The 23,960-nt window shown below is 56.1% G+C and overlaps 1 protein-coding gene and 1 long non-coding RNA gene across 6 annotated transcripts in view; one reads left to right on the forward strand and one right to left on the reverse strand.

Moving 5' to 3' along the window:
* Positions 1 to 23,827, forward strand: LOC102164805. Of its 3 annotated transcripts, XR_002336861.1 has the most exons (8): positions 1 to 773; positions 1,179 to 1,469; positions 2,090 to 2,241; positions 15,587 to 15,981; positions 16,605 to 16,670; positions 17,276 to 17,394; positions 17,823 to 20,518; positions 22,383 to 23,827. It is a non-coding gene; the product is annotated as an uncharacterized LOC102164805 (long non-coding RNA). The 3 variants fall into 3 exon arrangements; XR_002336860.1 differs by lacking the exons at positions 15,587 to 15,981; positions 16,605 to 16,670 and having other exon boundaries at positions 17,276 to 20,518; positions 22,383 to 23,826; XR_002336862.1 differs by lacking the exons at positions 1 to 773; positions 1,179 to 1,469; positions 2,090 to 2,241 and adding an exon at positions 10,471 to 12,163 and having other exon boundaries at positions 16,605 to 20,518.
* The window catches only part of PIGL (phosphatidylinositol glycan anchor biosynthesis class L), a 39,630-nt gene that overhangs the window by 5,304 nt on the left and 10,366 nt on the right, over positions 1 to 23,960 (reverse strand). For 2 of the 3 annotated variants that reach the window (XM_003132024.4, XM_013980388.2), the window contains exons 2-3: positions 23,809 to 23,908; positions 2,087 to 2,177 (exon numbers count right to left, since the gene is read on the reverse strand). In XM_003132024.4, the coding sequence (XP_003132072.1) occupies positions 2,087 to 2,177; positions 23,809 to 23,908 (191 nt within the window). Of the gene's footprint in view, positions 1 to 2,086; positions 2,178 to 20,159; positions 20,449 to 23,808; positions 23,909 to 23,960 lie in introns of those variants that run through there. The other variant, XM_013980387.2, reaches the window with a different exon arrangement.

A 23,960-nucleotide genomic window follows, 5' to 3' on the forward strand; every position in this document is an offset into this window, starting at 1 on the left:
TCACGGCAACGCCGGATCGTTAACCCACTGAGCAAGGGCAGGGACCGAACCCGCAACCTCATGGTTCTTAGTCGGATTCGTTAACCACTGCGCCACGACGGGAACTCCTGTCTGGTTTCTTCCTTGTGCCATGTCAAGGGCGTGAAAGCGCTGAGGGACTTTCTCTTTCATTCGTTATTTTGGCCATGCCTGTGGCATTCAGAAGTTCCGGGGCCAGGGATGGAACCCTAGTCATAGCAGTGACAGTGCTGGGTCCTTAACCCACTGAGCCACCAGGGAAATCCCTGGTCCTTCTATTTTAAACCACAGAACACTGACCTCATATACAGAAAAACCTGCTACAATAACAGCAGCTGACATTCACTGAGCCCAGACACGGGGGAGGGCTATCAAGTAAAAGAAAATTTCAAGTCCTGTCAACCTATCCTGAGTCAAATAAGCTGGAACAATAAAAACAAAATAAAAACACATTTATGACATGAGACGTCTGAAAACATATAATGATATAAGTGAATTATTACTTTTCAGGTGTGATAATGGCTCTGTGTGTATTTTTTTCTTTTTAGGGCCGCACCTGCAGCACATGGAGGTTCCCAGGCTGGGGCTCAAATCAGAGCTGCAGCTGCCGGTCTACATCACAGCCCACGGCAACGCCAGACTTTGACCCCCTGAGCGAGGCCGGGGGTGGAACCTGCATCCTCACGGCTACTGGTCGTGTTCATTACCGTTGACTCACGCCGGGAACTGCGGCGCTATGTGTTGACACAAACTCGGTAAGTACCTTTTAGAAAGGCATACTGAACATTTAAATGTGCAGTATGGTCCCGAGGACTGGCTTGACGATAACATGGGCGGCGGGGAGGTGAACAGGTGTTTAAGGGAAGATAACATTGACGGAGTTAATGATTACGGAGGCTGAGTGATGGAAAGATGAGGTTATCAAACTATTCTTTCTACATATGCTTGAAATTCTCCATAGTGGGAACATTTTCCAAGGCTTAGAACAATCTAATCATAGTGTGTGGCGGGTACGTGTCATGCATTTGTCAAAACCCACAGGACGCACGGCAACAGGCGTCCACTGTGCTGTCAGCTATGGACTATCCCCCCCCACCCCGTGGGAAGGCACCGCCGGGAGGGCTGGTGGTGCCCCCCCTGTTGGTGACCTGTGTTTCCAGCCAGGACAAGAAGGGCAGTCAGCTCAGCAGGCAGGACCAGGGCCCACCTGCAGCCCACCTCGTGTGAATTCTGAGCAGCCAGTTACGAGCCGCTTCTGGGCCACGTGGACCCAGTTTCCACCATTGGAACCCAGAGATGGTCTGACGATCGTGGCCACAAAAATCTGCTCCCAGCACAGGTCTAGTGAGTTCACCCGCCGGCAGGAGCTGAATCCTTCACCAGCGAAAGCCTCCCGTGTCTCTGCCAGCAGGCTCCCTCTTTTCACAAGGATTCATCAGGACTTAAAGCAGGTGATTGGGGCTTTACATGGTAGGCATTTCAGGAGTCACTCAGGAAGGGTTGTCACGATTGCAGACGGCTGCCGGGGGCGGAGCGCGGAGGTGGCAGCTCCCAGGCTGTGCAGCCCGCGGGTGAGCCCATGTCTGCTGGTGCTCTAGCTGTGCCGGGAGGTTCCCCCGCGTTTACTGATTGTGCTCACGTTTCTGGAGTGCGAAATCAAGGCCTGAAGCCCAGGGAGCTGCTCCACCATCCGCCCCTGGGCAGCTGCAGGGCCCCCCCGAGCCTCACTTTCCTCAGTGTGAGATGAGACCTGTAACGTTTACCGCCGAAGTCAGAGTGATTCTCTAAGATGAAAACGCTTGGTAGGAAGTTCGAGGCCAAGGCGGGTCCCGGCACACGTGCGCGGGGACCTGAGTTTCGGGGGCTGCGGGTGGGGGTGGGAGGGGGAGCTCAGCTCGGGAAAGACGTGGCCCCTACCCGAGCACTGGGTTTCGGTCACAGCCTCAGGAAAGGCGTGTTCGTTCCCCCGACAGGTCTAAGAGGCAGGGCTGGGCCTCTGCTGAGAGCGACCGGCTGCCCGGGGTGACCGGCCCGGCTCTGCTTTCTGCTTTCGGGGGGCGCCCCTTACCAGGTCGATGCTGTTCAGCTCTATGTGCCGGAGGAGGACGTCGGCCACCCGCCCTGGGTCCCACCGCACAGCCGGGTTGTCTGGGAAGTCCCTGGAAGGAAGAGGCACAGCGGCGTCACCGTTTCGAAGCAGGCTGAGCTTGTCCCTGAGCTCTGGTAGGTGTATGGGTGGCCCGTCGGAGGGGACACGGCCAGGAGTGGCTGCCGGACCCTGCACCGCGCGCTTTGGGAGCTTTGTGCTTGGGGCCGATGGGAGGAAGCAGACATCAGGGAGACAGGCCCTGTCCACCAGCTCGGATGCAGGGTAGAGGGACGTGTGTCTGTATGGGTCACGGGGACCACGCATTGGTCAAGGGTACAAAGTTTGTCACTTCGTGTAGCCTCAGACACCTGTTGAGGAGCCTGGATGGATGGTGCTGAGAGGCCTGGTGCGAGGTTGTTAGGGTTGTGTGACCCAGGATTTCTGGCTGCAAAGCGGAGAGGTTTCAGCCCCGGGGAGCTGGGCCCCCGCCCCCAGGCCGCCTGCAGGGGCAGAGGGCTCCCCTCCCGCTGCTGGAGCTGAGGCCGCGGCCCCATCTAACTTCAGTTTGAAGGTGTTATTCCTAGTCTTGTAAAGGGGGCCACCTCCGCACTCAGGTCCCGGGTGACCCCCACATGCCACCAGGAGAACACGGGCTTTCTCTGCCTCCCACCCGGCAGGGGCTCTGAGCGCTCTCTGGACAAAGGCCGTGAAGGGACCCTCCAAGGACCTCGGTCAAGGGAGAGTCACGGGGGCTTCGCGGGGGGAATACGACGTGACCTCAGTACCAGGTGGCACGCGGGTGCGTCCCTGGCCTCCCTGGCGCCCTCTCCCAGCTCCCTGGGCGCCTCCTATCCAGGTGGCTTTGTGCTCTGCCAGGCCCTGTCCTGCTAGCCCTCCCGCTGGACACATAGCGGTGACGCAGGGGCCAGCCCTGCTCCCTGGGAGCGGAGCTGAATTCAGGCTGTAGCCTGTGACCTGCTGAGCTCGAGGGGGAGGAGAGACAGGACTCGGGGAAGACGGCCTGAAAGCAGCCTCGGCTCGCGGCCCTGACAGGGTGGGGGCCTCGCGACGGTGGCCAGGCGTCAGAACCGACCCCCAGTGTCCCCTTGGCTGGAGGGGTGGGACAGCAGCTGGCTGAGCCCATGGATTCGCGGGTCTGGGACGACGCCCGGAGCTGGGCAGCTCACGGCCGCTGCCCTTTCTGTGCCGAGAACGGGCTCCGCCCGCAGGGCACCGGCCTTAGAGCGAGGTCCCCGGAACGGGTCTCTCCACGCCCTTCTCTCGGGCTGAGCGCGCCGACCGGGGATGAGGTCAGCCGTCTGGGGCCCTTGGACGGTAACCCCGCTTGTGACCTGGCACGTGCGATTCGGCAGCTCTGCTTTTGGGATCTCGTCCACACCCCCGTGGCCGGGCCCTCGCAGTGTCCCCAGTCTGTGTCCCGCGTGATCCCTTGACTGCTCTTTTCCGGGAGAGGGACTAAGATAAGCTGCGCGAGGAGGTTGTTTGAAACTGTAAAGCGACAGGTCGGTGTCAGGGTGCGGCTGTCACGAGGCGCTGGCCTCCGCCACGGAGCCTCCCGGGGGCGCTGGGGGCCGACGACAAGACCGCCCTCGTTTCTGACGAGAAGCGCGAGTCCAGGGGTCCCCAACCCACCCTCAGGTGTGAGGATCGCAACTCACCGAGAGCTTCTCTGGGCGACAGGCTTATGGGTTTTCAGGAAATGACACAGGAAAATCAGAAGGGGGAGGGGACACAGGGCAGAGTCCAGAGGGCGTGGAATGCCGGGGGGGGGGGGGGGCTAACGCTCCCTGGCCCTGGAGTCTGGGCACAGTCCTGCCAGCTCTGGTGTGTGACGATACCACGGGGCACTGCCCACCAGGGAGCTCACCCTTGCTTCGTGTCCAGAGCCTCTACTGGCTCCATGACTCAGGCATGATCCCTGGATTGCCTCCAGCCCCGGGATCGATCTCAGCCTGAAGGTGGACCTGACACCCCACGACCCAGAGCCTGGGAGCTGAGGTGGTGCCACTCCTTCCCCAAGCAAAGGCACTGCCATCAGCTGTGACCTAAACTACCTCCCAGAAGCCAAGGGCCAAGGCCAGACCTCTCTGGGCGAGGCCAGATTCTTTATGACAAACCTTACCTGCATCAGGGAGGGAGCCTACAGAGCTTTTCTAGCAGCTACGGCCTGGACCGCCCCCCAGCACCTAATTAGAGGGCACAGTCCGTTCGTTTCCATTGTGTTGTGTCTCTCCACCTATAGACTGAGATGAGGACAGACCTGCGCCTCACAGCCCTAGTTCGCATGTGTGCTTTGTACCATTCAAGTCAAAGAGTGGTTCACTTAAACACACGCGACAATGAATGAGGCTGACCAGGCGCCAAGCTCTGTGTCAAGGGGCTGTACTGGTGGCAGGCTTCAGTTCTCTACACCCCTCTCTGGGGGTCGGAACATGCAAGTAAGAGCTGTGGAAGATAATTTTTTTTTTTTTTTTTTTTTTTTTGGCTGCATGGAGAAGTTCCCAGGCCAGGGATTGAACCCATGCCACAGCAGTGCCCCAAGCTGAGGCAGTGACAATGCCGGATCCTTAACCCACTGCCCCACAGGAGAACTCCAGAAGATAGCAATTTTATAAAACAGATTAGGGGCAAAAAAAAAAGTGTGAATTGCTGAGAAGAGCAAGGCATCCCAACTGGGACTACTTGCCTCCAAGGCAGAGAGAGACACAGCTTGACAATGGGAAATTTAAAACTACTCAGTGTAGAAAAAGTGACTCTTCTGAAACCAACTATATGAGCTGTCTTTTGCCTGAAGTTCAGCCCTAATCAGCTCAAGGCTTGGCTCCAAGTAATAACTTTTGCAATAATGGATCTTTTCTTCTCTGATGGATTAACAAGTCCGCCTTAGAGAAACATGCTGGCGGAATGGAAACACCGGTGTGAGTCAGCCGCTGGCCCCTCCTGAGGGAGAGCTGGCCATGGCCTCTGGCCCACTTCCTCCGCGCTGTCCTGCCTCTCGCTGGCTGGAGTGTGCGCCGCGGGCCGGAACCTAAGCAGCCTCCTTGGTCCAGGAAGTAATCTTGGGTACGAAAGCCGGACACAGCAGAGTGACCGACAAGAAGGAACCCGGTCCCTCACCCCCGCCCCAGACAGCGCACTGCCTCGCACAGTTCTTGGGGTACTTGTGGCTATGCCGTCATTTTCTGCATCACCAGATCCTGATTTAAATATGCCATCATTTTTTGAGGCATCCATTTGATTATTTAGGTTGTTTCCAATTTTTATTGTTGAAATAAGGTAACTGGTATCTCTGTACATAACTCTTTGTATGCATCTCGGTATTTCCATGGGGTAAAAGCAGAGGGATGTAACTTCTGAGTCCAAGGTGAAGAGAACCTGGGTAGATCTCCTTGTTAAGACGAGGGAGTGAGAGTTCCCGTTGTGGCCCAGTGATTAAAGGACCTGACTAGCATCCCTGAGGACGCAGGTTCGATCCCTGCCCTTGATCAGTGGGTTAAGGAGGCAGTGTTGCTGTGAGCTGTGGTGTAGGTTGTAGATGCAGCTCGAATCCCGTGTTGCTGTGGCTGTGGTGTAGGCCGGTGGCTACAGTTCTGATTGGACCCCCAGCCTGGGAACCTCCATGTGCCACAGGTGCAGCCCTAAAAAGACAAAAAGAAAAAAAAAAAAAAAAAAAAAAAAAGGCAGGCAGCCAGGTAACTTACCCCGAGTGCAGCACCAGGGAGAGAGAGATATGGGTGTTTCACAGGCTGAAGGGAGAGACCAACAGGGACAGCTCTTACCAGGAGCCCCAGGCTGCCTAAAACCTCCAGTGTCTCACACCCACTTTCTTAGCCTGTGAGCTCCCTGAAAGCCCAGCTGGTTGGCCCCTTACAGCCAGAGGGGGCTGGGAGCTGGCTGGACAGGGGTGAGCTACATGGCGCCGAGGGCCAGACGGAGTGTTGTCAGGACCCCAGCCCCACTCCTGGGAGATCCCCGGGTGTGGTTCGAAGCCAGCAGGAAAGCAGGAATCAGGCCGCCCAGGGAAGTGGAGCTTTCTAGTCAAGGAACACCTGGCAAAAGACCTGTCCTCTGAAAACTCTAAGACACTGATGAAAGAAATCCAAGATGACACAAATAGTTGGAAAGACATCCCATGCTCTTGGATTGGAAGAGTCAATATTATCAAGATGACTATCCTACCCAAGGCAATCTACAGATTCAATGCAATCCCTATCAAATGACCAAGGACACGTTTCACAGAACTCAAACAAAATAAAGTTTGTTTGGAAGCACAAAAGACCCAGAATAGCCAAAGACATCCTGAAAAAGACAAATGGAGCTGGAGGAATCAGGCTCTCTGACTTCAGACTATACTACAAAGCAACAGTCATCAAAACCATATGGTACTGGCACAAAGACAGAAATCTAGATCAGTGGAACAGGATAGGACCAGAATTAAACCCACACACCTACAGCCAACTCATCGATGACAAAGGAGGCAAGAATACACAATGGAGAAAGGACAGCCTGTTCAATAAGTGGTGCTGGGAAAACTGGACAGCCACATGGAAAAGAAGGAAATGAGAACACTCCCCAACACCATACACAAGAATAAACTCCAGATGGAGTAAGACCTAGATATAAGACCAGACACTATAAAACTCTTAGAGGAAAACATAGGCCAAACACTCTATGACATAAATGAAAGCAACATCTTCTCAGATCCACCTCTTAGAGTCATGACAGTAAAAGCAAAAATTAATGGGACCTAATTAAACTTCTGCACAGCAAAGGAAACCCGAAACAAAACGAAAAGACAACCCGCAGAATGGGGGAAAATCTTTGCAAATGAATCGACTGACGGATTAATCTCCAAAATTTATAAACACCTTCTGCAGCTCCATACCAAAAAAAATAACCCCATCCAAAAATGGGCAGAAGATCTAAACAGACAATTCTCCCAAGAAGACATACAGATAGCCAAAAAACACATGAAAAGATGTTCAACCTCACTCATTGGAGAAATGCCAATCAAAACCACAATGAGGTGCCACCTTACACCAGCCAGAACGGCCATCATCCCAAAGTCTACAAACCATCAGTGCTGGAGAGGGTGTGGAGAAAAAGGAACCCTAGTACACTGTTGGTGGGATTGTCAATTGGTGCAACCACTGTGGAAAGCAGTATGGCGATTCCTCAGAAAACTAAACATAGAACTCCCATTTGATCCAGCAATCCCACTCCTGGGCATCTATCCAGAGAAAACCACGACTCGCAAAGACACATGTACTCCGATGTTCATTGCAGCACTGTTTACAACAGCCAAGACATGGAAACAACCTAAATGTCCATCGACAGAGGAGTGGATCAAGAAGAGGTGGTACATACACACAATGGAATATTGCTCAGCCATTAAAAGGAACGAAATATCGGCATTTTTAGCAACATGGATGGACCTAGAAATTATCAAGCTAAGTGAAGTCAGTCAGACAGTGAGACACCAACATCAAATGCTTTCACTGACGTGGAATATGAAAAAAGGGCAGAATGAAGTTCTTTGCAGAAGAGATACTGGCTCACAGACTTTGAAAAACTCATGGTTTCCAAAGGAGACAGTTCGGGCGGTGGGGGGATGCCCTGGGGTTGTGGGATGGAAATCCTATAAAGTTGGATTATAATGATCATTGTACAACTATAAATGCAATAAATTCATTAAGTAATTTAAGAAAAAAAGGAACGCCTGGAACGGCCTCCCCACCCAAGGCAACTGTGAACTGAGCGGTGGCTTGCGTCACTGACGGCCGGGTGTCCTGCGCTGCTCGTCACTCTCCCGGGATCCAGATCGGCCGGGCCTGCAGGGGTGGTGATGAAGTCATGGAGAGGCTCTAGAAATGTCCTTTGGTCATTAGCAAGCTCCTCAGCTTCTACTGCAATTGCAGTAAAAGAGTACGGAAACCCCTCAGATGCGACGTGTCTGGGTAACTCCACTAAGATGGGCAGCTGAGAAACTCTGGCTGAGACAGAAGACTACGGTGGGCTGAAAAGTTTCTGGGCAGGTTTTGCCCAAGCAAAGCAGGGACAGCAAAGCAGGCCCTTTGCTGATGGGCCCCCTTTCAGGAGCACTCCTCTGCAGTTTGGACATGCCCAAAGGGAAGCTCTGACATTCCTGGCCAGTCACACCTTGAACCCAGACTTTCTAATTAGGAGACCCAGGTCCCTGCGCCCCTCATTCTGCATCTCAGGTCAGTCAGGTGAGGTTTCCTGATGAGAAGCCTGCAGCGGACGGCTGAGAATGGGGGCGGCACTTGCAGGGTCACAGAGGAGGCCTGGAGACTGTCCAGAACCTCCGACAGGCCTGCGAAAGGCTGTCTGAAGGAAGCAGGCCTCTTACAAAGCAGGGGATGCAAGCGGTCTCCGACGCCCAGACACAGGCAAACGAACGAACAAACACAAGTGCACGCGGAAGGGGTCCGGCTCCAGACCCGGCGAGTTTAAACAGCCGCATCTCTGTGCGAAGGTGGTTGGCCTCTGGGGATTATCTGTGCCCTTTGACCTTATCCTTCTGGAAAGTTGCTCTGAGGAAACAGGGACGCCTTAAAGTCAGAGTCAGCTCAGGTGGAGACTTGGCTTTCTCTGCACTTGCGGGGGAAGGGGCTCCACCATCTGTCCTCCTGCCGCCAGGGAGCAGTTGCTCTGACTTCGTGGACTGTGGCCAAGAAAATGCTCAGGACGCCCCGGAGTTTGGGGGTCTGTTCAAGGGAAAAGCAAAGAGAGCATCCCTACACCCAAGGAAGGCAATGCTGACGCGCAGCCGGAGGAAGGACCCCGAGTTCCTAAGGGTGACTTTGCCCGGCCTTCCCGGCCAATGATGGGAACTAGATTTAGAGGAGCTGACTTTTGAAAACGAGGCCGGTCTGCGCGAAAACGTCTGGCTAAAGGGCCCTGGGTTGTCAGGTCCCCAGGGATCCGGGCCTGGGCTCCCCGCAGGCCGAGTCAGGACCACGGCCCGCGGGGTGTGAGCGGAAGAGGGGGGGCGGGCGGGGGGAGCCGCACGGGAGGCGACCCCGAGGTGGGGGCGCCGGCGGCACGGAGAGCATCTTAGAATCTTGCGGCCGGAGAAAGAGGGAGGTACTTAGCGCTCGGGTTCGCTCCTCCAGGACTTCAGGGGCCCGGCCTGCCGGCCTCCGTGGCTGGGGAGGGCGGACGCTGCAGTCCTGTCCCCCGGCCCCCGCCCCGTGCAGGGAGCGAGCGCGGCGCTGATGCGCAGGGACACTGAGTGCTTTCCTGCTGGCGGAGCCGCCTGGGTCTCTGCCCCACACACCTGCCGGGGGGCTCACCCCGGCCCCCCACGCCCCTCCATCGCCTCCGGGGCGACGGCCGGGGCCGGCTTCTCCCGCTGCCCCGCACCCGCCCCCTGGGCGCCCGCAGCCCTTATTTGGTGTCGCGGCTGGTGCACCGCCGCCTCTCCAGCGCGTTCCTAAGCCCCGGCCGCCTTTGTCCTCCAAGGCGGGCAGAGGTCGGGGACCTGGGAGGCCGGGCCGCGCCGCGCCAGTGACAGCCTAAGAGGAAAAGAGGAGCAGAAGGAAGAGGGCCGCCAAAGAGTCACATAAAAACCGGTGTCCGGCTGATGAGGGCCCCTCCGCACTGAGACCCAGGGCGCAGGGAACTTGGTCCGCAGGGGCGCCCCGCCCTGACCACAGAGTGGATTTTCCCTTCTCAGTGGGCAAAAGCGATTTGCAAACCAGGAGTGTGAGCTGTCACCCTGCCGTACTGCGTGTAGGTCGCCCTTCTTTTTTTTTTTTTTTTTTTTTTTTTTTTTTGGTCTTTTTGCCATTTCTTGGGCCGATCCCGAGGGATATGGAGGTTCCCAGGCTAGGGGTCTAATCGGAGCTGTTGCCACCGGCCTACGCCAGAGCCACAGCAACTCGGGATCCAAGCCACGTCTGTGACCCACACCACAGCTCACGGCAACACCGGATCCTCAACCCACTGAGCAAGGGCAGGGACCGAACCCGCAACCTCATGGCTCCCAGTCGGATTCGTTAACCACTGCGCCACAACAGGAACTCCTAGCTCGCCCTTCTTAGACGAGTTTTACACGAGTACAAAGTGTGCGAAGCTCGCAACATCCTTGGGAGGAATCGTTCTCCCAAATCGGCAGTTTACTGCTTTGGGTGGCAGCTGAAAACCGGAACCTGCTGTTTGAACTCACTTCAGCGGTGAGGGGGCCCAGGCCTGGGTCCCGACCCCTCCTTCCCTGTGCCCACCCCGACAGACAAGGGCTCCCCCAAGCAGAGGCTGTGTGATGTTACCTAGACCCCAAGCAAAAGCAGAGGCCTAACCTTTTGACCGGGCTCCCCATCTTCCGGTGCCTGCAACTTCTCCCTCATTCCTTTTTGAGAAAAGAGCCAAATTTAGGGTTGCCTCAGCCAAGGGGTTCCGCCCAGATTTTGGCACCTGAAACACCTTCACATGCCAAGAAACGCGAGCACACAACCCGTCAGAGGCCGGGGCCTGGCGTCCCTCTGAGCCCCGACCGCCCAGTGAGAGCCCTGGCAGGGGTGGGAGAAGGGGCTGGCGCAGGCACCCGCAGAAGGTCAGGGCGGAGAAGGGGCTGGCGCCGTGGGAGGTGAAAGTGGGCGGAAGGATCAGATCGGTGCTCAGATAACGAAATCCAGGACGAAAAGGCCGTGGAAGAAAGAGGCAGACACGCCGCTCTGGGGATCGGACAGGAGACGGAAGGTTGTACAGTGCGGATGGAAACCAGTTCGCTGGCGGCAGAGGCGTCTCTGCTGATCAGGCTGAACAGAAAGAGGAAGACCGCGGAGCAGAGGTCCGGGGGGTGAGACCAGGGCCGTGGCCGAGGGCACCTTTCACAGGGGTGTGGCAGACCCAGTCGGCTTTGGGCGACCAGCCTGGGGACATGAGGGCTAAGCTGGGGGAGGGGGGCGCAGAGATGAGGCCTCGGCAGGGGTCCAGAGGACGTGGCCCTGGGGACCGCGGACCCGAGGCACCGAGAGCGCTCACTGAAGAAGGCTCCGGTGGATCTAGCAGCTCAGGGCGGTACCCGCGCGGGGGGGAAAGGCCGAGGGCTCCACTTTCGGGAACAGTGGTTTCCTTTACACAGGCTGGCAGTGAGACTGGCGCTACCCAGTTAGGCAAAGCTCAGCCAATGGGGCTTTTTTTTTTTTTTTCTTTCTTTTTTTCGGTTTTGGTCCCGGCATGCAGCGGCTAGAGGTGGGATCTCAGTTCCCAGAGCAGGGATTTGAATCTGGGCCGCGGCAGTGAAAGTGCCGAATCCTAACCACTAGCCCACCGGGGAATACCAGGGAATGGTGCTTACTTTTTTGGGTTTAAGATCATCAAAATTGAAATAGCACGTTCAAAAAGAATTCTCAGGAAGAAGGTGCAGCCACTGGATTAACGGTCTGGGGATTGCCTGAGAGGAGCGAGAGCCAGAAGCATAGCGGGATGGGGCGGGACGGGGCTGGTGGAGGAAAGGCAGAGGGCCCAGCAGCTCAGGGCTTGAGGAAGCACAGGCCGCCGGATGTCACCCTTGAGGGACCATCGGTGGCCCTGGAAGCAGCAGGGCAGGACAGGCAGGAGGGACAGCAGGACGAGGTCAGTGGGAGGGGAGAAGTTTGGGAGGAAGTGAGAGGCGAGAGGCCACCGGACCAGGACCCAGGTCGTGGGGAAGGTCTGTCTTGCCCGGAGGCTGCGTGGGGATGAAGCAGAGGGGCAGAGCTGGCAGAGGGCCACGGAGGGCAGGGCAGGAGCTCATGGCTGTGGGGGAGGCACCTGCTAGCAGAGGGTGGCGGGCTCGCCCGGTTAACGCCGGTCATCGGGTCGCCGTGAGGATGAGCCGAGAGGATGCTTGACAGACACTGAGGACAGAGCCAGGCCCACGGTCTGTGAAGGCGATTCCCCGCTGAGGAAGGAAATGGGCAGCGGGGCCGAGGCCGCAAGGCAGAGCCGCCAGCAGCAGGCAGTCCCGTGTGACCCGAAGGGGCCTTAACCCAGGAAGATGTTGGTGGGAACATCTCTCCAGAAGCCCAGGTAGGAGACGAGGGCCTGGGTGCAGGTGCTGGGGGTCCCGAGATGGAGAGAAACCGAGACACAGCAGGAGGCTGAGCAGAAGCAGGGGAGGAAGCAGTGGGGACCCGGGTCCCCTCCGTGGGGGATGGAGCTGAGGCCGCCTGGAAGAGGTGGGGTGGCTGCGAGGGAGGCTGAGGGGAGCGGCTGGACTTGCTTGTCCGATGGCTCTGGATGGACACAGACGTGGACTGGGAACCTTAGCGCCAAGGGCGAGGCTGGGTGCTGGTCACGAGCACAGTGTGCTCGGGGCCCGACCGTGTCTAAGGCAGCCGTGTCCTGCAGGCCTTGCAGGTTTGCGGTGAGGCACGGAGCCCCCTCCACCCAGGCCCCACGAAGAACGCCAGCAGCTCTGAGAGGGCATGCGAGTCCAGGGGCTGGCCAGGGGCAGCTAAGTGTCAGGAGTGACCTGCACGGGGGGGTCCCAGCGTCTCCCACAGAGAGGCCGGGAGGCGAACTCTGGGGTAGGACTTCGATCAGTGGACTCCAGTGGGACGCGAGGGGATCCCTACTCTCCGTCAGCAGCTTCCATATTTGTCCCTAACTCGGTAATAGCTCAGTAAGAACTTTAGTAGAATCAGTGACTCAAAGTGTTTACAGAGGAGTTCTCGCTGTGGCTCAGCGGAAATGAACCTGATGAGTATCCATGAGGTTGCAGGTTCAATCTCTGGCCTCATTCGGTGGGTTAAGGATCCGGCCTTGCTGTGAGCTGTGGTTTAGGTCGTAGACACGGCTCGGACCCTACGTGGCTGTGGCTGTGGTGTAGGCCGGCGGCTGTAGCTCCGATTGGACCCCTAGGCTGGGAACCTCCATATGCCGCGGGAGTGGCCCAAGAAGTGGCAAAAAAAAAAAACAAAAAAATAAAAAATTAAATAAAAGAGTGGCCGTGGAAAGACTACCTTCCTGCCAGATGGGACTGTGGATTTGTTACCCAGAGAATGCAGGGGTTGGAAGGGATTGGAGTCGTCATCTAACCTGTGCTCTTAGCCTTAGCGAGAGTCGCTCTGGGCCGTTTTCGGGGAATCAGCACCGCCTTGGAGGGTTTGGGAGGTGAAACGGCTCTGTTTGCAGCCATTTAGGTTGTCTGTGTATAGGTATTTAGGCTACATAGAAATAGAGGTTTTCCACAGTGGTATCAGCCACCTGATGAAATAAGGGCCAGACCCATCGTCGTTTCTAAGTCAGGATCTCGCTGTGTGTCTGCTCCAACTAGGGCTTTTCCAAAGTTGTGAAGACGTAGGGACTATTCCAGTGCCCTCCTGCTCCGAGTCCCTGGGAATCTGGGCACGGAGGCATCTGGGCCAGGGCACCCTCAGCCCAGAACAAGGGAGGCCTCTGAGAGGACCTCAAGGCTGAGGGGGTCTGGGGTATGTGACATGTCCCAGGAAGACCCTCTCTGCTGGTGCTCAGATGGCTTCTAAACGGCAAATGCTTCTTGAAAGGGAGTCTACACTGGTCCACGAGTTAGTGCTGGTCCACGGGTCAGCCCCATCTTAGCAGCGCCTCATGGATCAGTGATTCTGGATGACCACTGATCAATGGATTCTGATGGAACCCAAGGGGATTCTTCCTCCAGGTCAACAGGATTCCCAGTTGTCGCTAACTCTGTAACAGGTGAATAAGCCCTCCCTCTGTCCCCTCCCTCCATTCTCAGATCAGACTCAGAACTTCTGAGGCTGAGTGTGCAAAGGTTTCATTGCTCTGGTGCACCTGTGGTTTGTTCACTTCTTATCACACAGAGGCTGCCACAACAGGCACCACCAGCTGTGTACAGAGCGCCAGCTCTTTCTTCTGCACTAGAGCAAGGCCTTATTTCCCTCTTGTGGAAAATTCTATCAGGAACCCCTTTTTTCTTCTTCTCCTTTGGACCAGTCTTGTAAAAAATTCACCCGTATCAGCATCCACATCCTTCTAAAATTAGTATTTCTTAGACACAAGCAAAGAACTAAGTCTTAAATCCTGCAGCAAAAAGTATACACATCTGCCAGGCTAGGAACTTAAAAGGAAAATACTCCAGAAAGAATCCAGACCACTTCACTATCCTCCCCAGTTGGGTTCATTCTCTTTGGCGCGGGTACTTGAGAATGTAGGCAAGGCGCCCGTGCCGTGCGGCCAGGAGACCGTCTTCGTTATTGGGAATGTTGCTTCTGGCTTAGGTGGCAACACACGTTCTCAGGGATGGGGTGAATTTATTCATTAGCCACCTCTACTTCCCCGCCTCTGAAACATAAAATAAGCTGATACTCTTTCATAGCAAAAAAAAACCAAAAAAAAAAAAAAAAAAAAAAACAAAACCCAAAGAAACAACAACTTAGACTTTTCTTAGGCAAGGTCTACTCCTAGAATGAACATCTAAAACAAGTCAAAATCTATCTTGTAAAGACCTGATTTCAAAATCAACTGTTGTTCTGCAGCAGGGTCTTTCATCTGAGGTCCTGCGTGTCTGTAGCCAAAGTCTCGGGGCTCCAGCACTTCTTAGAAAAAGATGTTTTTACTGAGATAACAATCTGAAAAAGCTGTGGTTATTTCGTTGATAAGAAAGCGGATGTGTTCATGTGACTTCAGCACTTGTGTTTATGGGTGTGAGACCACATGTGTTCACAAAGAGCTGAAGCTGGTTTTTTTAAAAGACTCGATGGTATATGAGAGCTATACGTGAACAGAAAATTAAGTTAGAAGGAGAAAAAGATCCCTACCTCCCCCGAGATGGGCACACCCCGCTGCACAGCACTGTGGGGGAACCAGCCCTCGGGCTCTAGGCACTCAAGGCTAACCCCGCCGTGCCAGCCCCCTGCTCCGCCGTCTTCTGGGACCCTGAGCCCCTCTGCGCGGGGTCACCGGGAACCCAGGCGCCACGGCTCAGTGGGACACATGCCCGGAGCAGGTAGGGCCTGGACTGAAGGCATGTTTTCGGTGGGCGCGGTGAGGTCACATGTTAAAACGGAGGGCCTTGTCCTAGCTTGCCATCACGGATGCCGGCTGTGGTCTAGCTCCAAACAAGGTCATCTCAGAGTCACCACCGGCCACCTGCCCGACTCAAGCCACCCTGGCAGCCAGACGCTTGCTGCAGCGTCTCACCCACTAGATCGGGCCTGGAAACAGACCCGGGTCCAGTTCCAGGGCGGTGGTCACTGGTGCCTTTAAGCTCCTCACCTCCCTCGGCCACACCTGCCGATGGGACAGCCTGGGGGGGGGGTGCAGCGGGGGCTGAGCTCAGGTCTGATGTGTACCACGCATCCAAAACCCTCTGTCGGGAAGCGCAGAGAAATGAAAGGCAAAGGTGAGGAGGACGGAAAGGTTAGATCTGGGTCCAGGCCCTGTGAGTCTCTGATCCACGCAGAAGGCACGGTCCCGTGATGCCAGCAAGCCTCCCCTTACGCCCCACAGAGCGGCCCTCACACGACAGAATCAGCGGCCGGTGACAACAGCTGCAAGGAGAGGCGTCCTGCCCCCGCCTCTGTCCCCACCACGCCCGCTCCCTCCTGCTGTGTCTGACCTTGGTCAGACTCGACCCCTGACAGTGTCTTCCTGCAACCTGCTTCTCCATCTGCGACGGGCCCCTTGGGGACACGTCAGAGGACACCTTCCCTGCCCCGCAAGCGCCAGGGTCACCGCCGGAGCCCTTCGCCTGTCTCCCCGCTGGGCCCCCGGACCCACCTGGCCCAGGAAGCCTGCTTGCGGCTCTGACGCCCCTGCCCCCGGCACGTTTCTGACGGCTCACTTTAGCGGTAGGAGAAGCGGGAAATTCAGGCCTTGGAAAAATACTTCTTTCCCTTTTGCAGGTAGTGGCATTTTTGGTGTCAAGTCGGTCTGACGGGCGGGGGAGGGAGACGAGTCGTAACAGAGGCGCCGCGTCCACACCTGGCTCCCAGCTCTGACAGCGGGGGGCGGGGGGGGGCTGCTGCTGGTCCCTGGGGAGGGGGGCACCCTGGAACTGCCTCCCTCTCCGTCTCCTCCCCCCTCGCTGCATTTCTCTCACCTGATGATGCCAGCAGGTCCCTGTCCCCCAACTGTGCTCCCCCAGGGTAGTCCCAGAGCTCTCTCGTGGCACATCACATCAAGCTTTCCCTATTTTTTTTTTTTTTTTTTTTTTTTTTGCTTTTTAGGGCAGCACCCATGGCATATGGAGGTTCCCAGGCTAGGGGTCTGATCGGAGCTACAGCCACCAGCCTATACCACAGCCACAGCAACGCCAGATCCGAGCCACCTCTGCAACCTACAGCACAGCTCATGGCAACGCCGGATCCTTAACCCACTGAGTGAGGCCAGGGATCGAACATGCGTCCTCCTAGTTCCTAGGCGAGTTCCTTAACCAATGAGCCACGACGGGAACTCCAAGCTTTTCATGGTTTTAAGAAACTTGGAGACCCCTTAACCTCTGCCCAATGCATGTTCTATGTTCTAGAGTGTGAGCCTGGGGGCAGGGACTGGCTTTGCACTCTGCGTTCCTCCGGCATCTGAGATCCAGCAGGTGCGCCGCGTGTGAAGATAAAACGAGTGAACATGTTTCAAAGATCAGTAAAGAAACACGGAGGCCCAAGTGCTCTCAGGCTGTTCCCTCATGAGCCTGGACGGCGCCCGGGGCTTTGGGGACCATGGTGGGGACATGCGCCAGCATGGGGAAGGGAGGCTTAGGGGGCGTGCAGGTGCTGTGGACAGAGCTCGGGCCCATACCTGCGGCTGGCATGTGAAGGCGACGGCACAGGGTGGCCGGGAAGGAAGGAGGCAGGGGACAGCTGGGGCTGAGAACTGTCACGGACGCCAATGTAGTTTCCCGAGGTGGTGGTGGTGGGGTCAGCCTTCACCAGGGCTGCCGGGAGGCTGGTAAGACTGGGCTGAAAAGGGCCTACTGATGGCACAATGAGGACGTTAGGGTGACTGTGACAAAGAAGGGTTTCGGGGGCGGAGGCGTGAGTGCCGTGGGCCAGACCTCACCGCGTCGGGGAGGGTAAGAGGTGAGGCCGGAGTGGTGAGTACGGACGATCCTTGACTCAGAGCAAGAGAGAGGGGCAGGGACAGATGCGCGCCAGTCGAGCGGAGGGCTTCTTGTTTGAATGATGAGGGAATCTTGAACAGACAGATCCGGGAAGCTGCCACAACCATGAAATAACACACGGAAGCCAAGGAAAATTTCTCCCGAAGCTCATTACGGCTGCAGCGAGGCACGTGGCCAAGGCGCGGTTATGGGCAAGGCTGTAAGTAACAGGTGGCCAGGTGTCTCCGAGCAGCTGGTTCTAGGAAACAGGGAGTGGGTAGCCATCCCCTCTACATTCTGGGAGCTTATTTCCTAGGTGAGGCCACCCAGGGAGCAGCAATTGATACTCACGGCCTGTTTCGGGCTCAGGATAAAAAGCCAGGGGACGAGCAGGCACAGGTGGGGACGTGGCGAGGCCCACCTTCAGAAATGAGATCAGAGGAATGGCATCTGGGGTTAGGGCTGCCAAGGCTGGATGCCAGCTAAAACCTGCCTTTCAGATAAACCGTGCCTCCTTTTCAAAATATAATTATGTCCCGTGGGATATACTTAGATTTTACCAAAAATGACCGTTTGTCTAAAACAGATGCCACTGGGCCTCTTGTAGTTTCTTTGGCAGCCCTGTTTCAGGTACCTGTCTTTTTGCAGGACGGTCCTGTGTTTACTGCATCACAGGACATTGGCTCTGAGGACAGACCTCGGCGATGCTCTAACTCAGCATCCTTATTTTATCTCAAGGAAGAACACGGGGCGAGCGCAGATCTGCCTGCCTGCTGTCACCTCGCTGGTAAGGAGGGGGCGGGGGGCCCAGACCCCACAGTCCCCAGGTGGGGGGTGTCACGGAGGAGACGTTGCCAGTTCTGCTTGGGAGGCGAGCCCCAGGGACGTCATGAAATTCTCTCAGAGGTCTTATCGTCACTTCATTTTGCCGTAAAGAGGGACGCACTGTCTGTTCGGTGATGTCGCTCAGCGCGCTTAAGGCGGGCGTGCTCGGCGCACTGAGCGGGCCCGTTTAGCATCCCAGTCACAGAGGGGCTGAGAGGTGACAGTTTGCTGGCCCCGAGTCCAGGGAGAGGCCGTGTCTGCGCAAGTTCCTGCGGGTAACGGCTCGCGCATTTGTGCGTAGGTGACTCATCACATCTGGTAAAAAATAGGCCCCGTACATTCATCTCAGCTCCCATCGCGTCATTTGAAACTACCTGGGGGATCACAGAGGACCAGTCCAGGAAACCAGCCGCATGATGAGAACCCAGGCCAGGCACGGAGGCCAGGGTGGGGGTCAGATACGTGGAAGTGGGAAGCTGAGCGTGACGGCCAGGCTGGCGTCAGGCTATAACCTGAAACGCTCAGGTCAGGCCTGAGCACCTGGGCCCAGCCGTCTAACTCCATAGGGGCTCAGGTTAGGAAGTCGGCCTTGGTTGGATACCTGACCGAGGTAGCGACTCATTCTTTCAAACAAACCCTTGGCTTCCCGTCTCCGCAGAGGCTGAGGGGCCAGACAGCAAGCTGCGAGCTTTGGCCACAGCCCGGTCTCAGCCCCCCGGGTCCACCCTCTGGCTGGGCCCCTGGGGCCCCAGGGAGCACGGATGCTCCATGTTTCTGGCTCTGGGGGTGCCTCTGGCCCTGACTTCTGCTCCTGGACAATGCGGTCCAGCCCACCCGCAGGCTGAGGGGTTAAAAACGCCCACCTTGTCACCTGACGAGCCCAGGACAGCGCCCCTGTGCACACTGTGGGTGGTGTCACAGGAGTAATGACAGACCTGGTTCTCCCTGGGCTCAGCGAGGACCCACGGACGTGTGTCCCTGCCGTACCCTGGCCTCCGAAAAACTGTGGTTTCCAAAGCCAAGGAAGACGCTGGATGGGCCGGTGACAAGGAGGAAGCGACGGCAGATTAAGAGTGAGCCCGCAGCCCGGCTTTGTGAAAGATGCAGATCTTCAGCCGCCTCTGTGGGGCAGAAGGAAGCAGAGGTGGGGGCGGGGGGAGCGGCCTCTGAGGACCCAGAACCAAGTGTCCTGTGACAGGGGACAGGACAGAGCTGAGGCTGTGCTGTCTGTTGGGGGGGTGGGGGGGGGACTTTGTTTGACACACGGAGGTTTCCTCCAGGAGCTCCCGGGACTGGCGATTCCAGTCTTGTCCTCATCCCCCTCACAGGCCGTCCTGCTCCGCCTCCCCGGCCCCGGGCTGGCTCCCAGGCCTGTGCTCCAGGCAGGAAGACCAGCTAAGCCTCCTCTGTCCCCGCATCCCTGCGTTAACAAGCACACAGGTAATTCTGCGGCGCCAGGCCCACGGAGTCCCTCCCCTGCCTGAAACGCCACTGCGGTGGGTCTGTTTGGACCCAGAGCCAGGGCCGTGGAGCTGGGAGCACAGGCCAAAGCCGAGGGCGAGGCCGCGGGGCCCTGCTGTGCTTTGGGCCCGTTATTTGGCGTGTGGGTTTCCTCGTCTGTCAAAGCGGAGGAGTAGCAGTGACGACGTCGCGGGACTGAGAAGCGAAGCAGTTAATTAACGCAAAGCAGGGAGAAAAGTGTCGGGCAGAATGAGGACAATCCTCTGTCTGTGGTGTCTTTGCGACCTCTTTCAAGGAGCAGGCCCCCCTCCCTGGTCCCACTCTGCTTCTGCACTGACTCATGGGACCTAGAGACCCAGCCTCCCTTCAGCTCCCGCATCTGCCTTTGAAGTGGCCGTGCTGCAGTTTTCTGTGTTGACAGGGGAGCCAGCTTCTGTGTCCGCCGGGTCCGCCTCGGTCCCCTCCCCTGGTTCCTCCTCTAGGAAACGGCCCTGCCCTGCTCGCCCTTTGGGAGGACGCGAGCCCTGCCTGGCTCCTGCCAGCGGGGACTGGGACTGGTGCCTCGGCCCAGTCACCCTGCATCTGGAGGAGCGGCCTGCGGGAAGCTTGGCTTTCAGGTCTCGCGGTGAGAGGCTGCCTGGTCAGGCCCGCTTTGGCTGTGTGCGCGTGGCCTTTGGAGGGCTGGGTGAGGGAACGCTCTTACTGGGTTTCATTACCATCATGTCCCCGGCAGTCCCCGACTCTGCCTTGTGGCTTCTCTTTCACTGTAAGATGGGCACGCATTTGCTGGAAAACACGAGGATGCCCAGGAGCTGCTAGCAAGCCAGGCTCACTCGTGTTTCCTGGCGGGAGCTGGGTTCCGTTTCCTCGTTCAGCTAAAATTAGTCGGCCGTCGCTTTGGGCTTGTTGATGCCAGAGTGATATGAAGACAAGCCCCGGGAGAGGCGAGGTTTTCATGATGCTGAACCCCCAGGACGGTGGAGCAAATCTACAGAATGGCAAAGAGATGAAGGCGAAAATCCTTCTACCAAAAGTTCTCACTCAGGACGTCCCATAAGGTAAAAAAATAACCAGTAAGTCAGGGATCCAGACTGTTCCGTGCAATTAAGAACGTGAAAACCGTTTCACTGAAGTCTCAGAAATAGGTTTGCTCATCACCATTTCTGGGTAAACACAGACAGTGGGGCAAGGGGGCTGGGGCTTAGGTATCTTTCAGGTTGTCTGAGTCGACACCTGTACGTGGTGTCGCTTGTGGTATAAGCGAGTCATCCATTTATTCAACGTGAAACGAGCAGCTACGGTATGTCAGGGGTTAGGATGGAGGTTGGGGCTTCAGGAATAAAAGATACAGAGGGGCTTACTGTGCAGAGTGAAAGATGGTGTGTACGCTAGGATATGATGGGACAACGAGCTTGTCACCAAAGGTGTTCCCCCCCCCCCCGCCCCGATCTGGGCAAGTTCATAGAACTTGGGTGGTAAGGAACCAGGTAAAGGTACCAAAAATCCACTGGGTTGTCACACTGCTGAGGCCAGGCCTTCTCTTTTCCCTCCTTAAGGGGTCAGGGGAGGGGTTTAGTGGGGGAGCCCCTCTGGCTCCATGTCTCCCTGAAATCCAGCCGTGCAGTTCAGATCAGTGGGAGAAAGCGCTGACCGTGCACCACGCCTACCAAGGGTCGCCTTAAACACACGCCCGACGCCCGCACACAGTGGCAGAGCGGCGACCTGCTTCCCTGCAGAAAGCCAGGCATTCGGGAGTCACTTGCCTGCCCAGTGCCGATGGCCGCATAGTAACATGTGACCTCCGAGGAGGCTCTTAAGCGTCCCTTTCTTCATGTGAAATGAAAAAAGGATGATAAAACCTGTCCTTTGCTGGAGAACCAAATGAGACGATGGTTGTGAACCTGGGTCTCAGGCACCGAGGCGACAATAAGCAGAGTGACCAGGCGGTGAGCCGGACGACCTCGGCGAGACGCTCAGCCTCTCACGAGGCCTCGGCTTCGGGTCTCACGTGGGGACAGTGGGTTCTTTTGAAGGTGAACGCAGACCATGGACTGTAATGAGTTAGGACATGCTTTTGCCTTCAGATTCCGGGCAGAGGTCCTCCACACAGCGTTCCCCTCTCTCCCTCGTCTGCGTGCAGCCCTGGGACGCGTCTCAGTGACCCCAAGCGAGACGCCAAAGCTCTGCTTAGGAAACGAGAGGCTGGATGACCAAAAGTCCCCTGCTGCTGGGGGCCGAATCGGGTCCTCCCTGCATGCACCTGCTGAGGCCCTGATCCCCAGCCTTTGGAGATGGGTGTGTAGGAGGCGACTCAAGTTAAGCGAGGTCGCAGTGTGGGACCCTAACCCTGCACGACTGGTGGCCATGTGAGAGGAAGAGGGAAACTTCTTTTGCATCCACGTGGGGGTGTGCGGTGAGAAGACGGCCACTGCGCCAGGAAGCAGACCCTTCCAGAAATCAACCCTGCCAGACCTTGACCTGGTACCTCCAGTCCCCAGAGCTGTGAGAAAACACACATTTCTGTGTGTAAGCCCCTGGTCTAGGTTTGCTAGGGCAGCCTGAGCCAACTAAGCCACCTGGTTTCCTTGAATCTTCAAAGCAGCGTCCTTGAAAGTATTTATTTTATTTTTTAGTCTTTTCTAGGGCGGCACCTGCGGCATATGGAGGTTCCCAGGCTAGGGGTCGAATCGGAGCTGTGGACGCCGGCCTAGGCCAGAGCCACAGCAACGCAGGGTCCAAGCTGCAGCCACATCTGCAACCTACACCACAGCTCATGGCAACGCTCGATCTTAACCCACTGAGCGAGGCCAGGGATCGAACCTGAAACCTCATGGTTCCTAGTTGGATTTGTTAACCACTGAGCCATGACGGGAACTCCTGAAAGTATTTATTTTTAACAAGTTTACTGCTCTTCTGCTGTAGCACTATACGAGCAGAGGATGTTGCTGAAGCTGCAGGATCTTCAGGGGATTTAAAAATTGTAATAAATGAAGTCAGAATCTCACTTTCTTATCAAAAGGACACATGAGTCACCATGAAGAGGCTCAGCGGCCAAAGAGGAGACAGTTGGAGCATCTAAGAACAGAATGACTTAAACTGAAAAACCGAACACATGACCACCTAAGTTCCTGAGGCAATAAGGCAGGGCCCTCCCCACCCAAGAGCCAGCCCGTGCCTCAGCACCGCAGGTACGCAGGGGAGCAGCTCCTCGCGCGGAAAAGGGCGGCGAGAGGGAAAGAGTGCAGCACTCAGCCTCTCTCTGGGGTCAAACTGTACCTCAGGGTAACTAAACAGCCCCGGTGGATACAGTTCTGCTTTCCAGAAGAATCGCAGCTAGTACATCTAGAACGCGTAAGACAGAAAGTCACCATTTTGCAGCTGCCAGTAAATTAATGACGCAAGCGACCAAGAAAACACCACTTGAAAGGCTGATGTCTGGCCTTTACAAGGAAAAGAGCATCCACTGCCATGCGAGGTCACTGATCAACTGCAGAATCACCCAAAGTGGGACAATACGTGTCTCCTGAAATGATGGCAGAAAGTACACAGGCCAGCCTCTGGCCTGGAACGTTAGGGCCGATTTCCAGTTTGCGAGAAATGTGAGGGACAGAGAACAACTCGGTGCCACGACGGGACAGACATCCTCCACGACCTCGGACTCCGATTTCTCAACCGTCAGTAATGTCTCGGGGGGAGGAGGGGACCGCAATTAAGTGCAGAGTCTATCAACCGACCGGCTGTAAAGTGTGAATTAGATCCTGATCTGAACAAACGAGCTGTAAAAAGATATTTTTGAGCTACGTGGAGAAAATTTTACCATGGACGGGGTGTTGGAGGAACCGAGGAACTGCCGTTGCTGTCAGTTTTGTCAGATGGGGTGATGATACATGAAAAAAATGTCCACCTCCTTAAGGGGTGTACACCTAAGGAGGTAGGCACAGCATCACCTGGTGGGTGGGTTTTTAAAAAAATAACACGCACACACAAGACGGCATCTGGGGAACACAGGAAACACGTGTAGCAAAGGCTTGGTAATTACCAGTCCTCAGGTAAGAGGCCCGAGGGGGTTCACAATACTGGTCTTTGTATTTCTGAAATTTTTTACAGGGAAATTTTTTTTAAAGATTTAAGAGAAGTAGCTGTCTTAAGACGCCCAATCTGAACAGCAGTTGAAAAAACTCACTTGCATCACACTGTCATTTAAAAACAAATGTGAAACTATTTCCAGTAGACTTCTCAAATGAGATGTCCTTATCTACCCACATGAGGGGTTTTTTGGGCATCTTTTGAGAGTCCCACTGCATGTCTACTGCCAATGAACTTCTGCGTTGTGAAAAGAGAAATTTACCTGTTGTCAATGATTGTTACGCTGGAGGATGGGATCCCCAACACGTCACAGCTCTGCAGGAGTTCTTTCTTACGAATCTCCCCTTGATTGTAGTAATCTCCTGAGGATGACAAACAGACGGGGGTACATTTCTTTAAGTGGAGATCCGCTGG

Source organism: Sus scrofa, chromosome 12, assembly GCF_000003025.6.
Source record: "Sus scrofa isolate TJ Tabasco breed Duroc chromosome 12, Sscrofa11.1, whole genome shotgun sequence".
NCBI lineage: Eukaryota > Metazoa > Chordata > Mammalia > Artiodactyla > Suidae > Sus > Sus scrofa.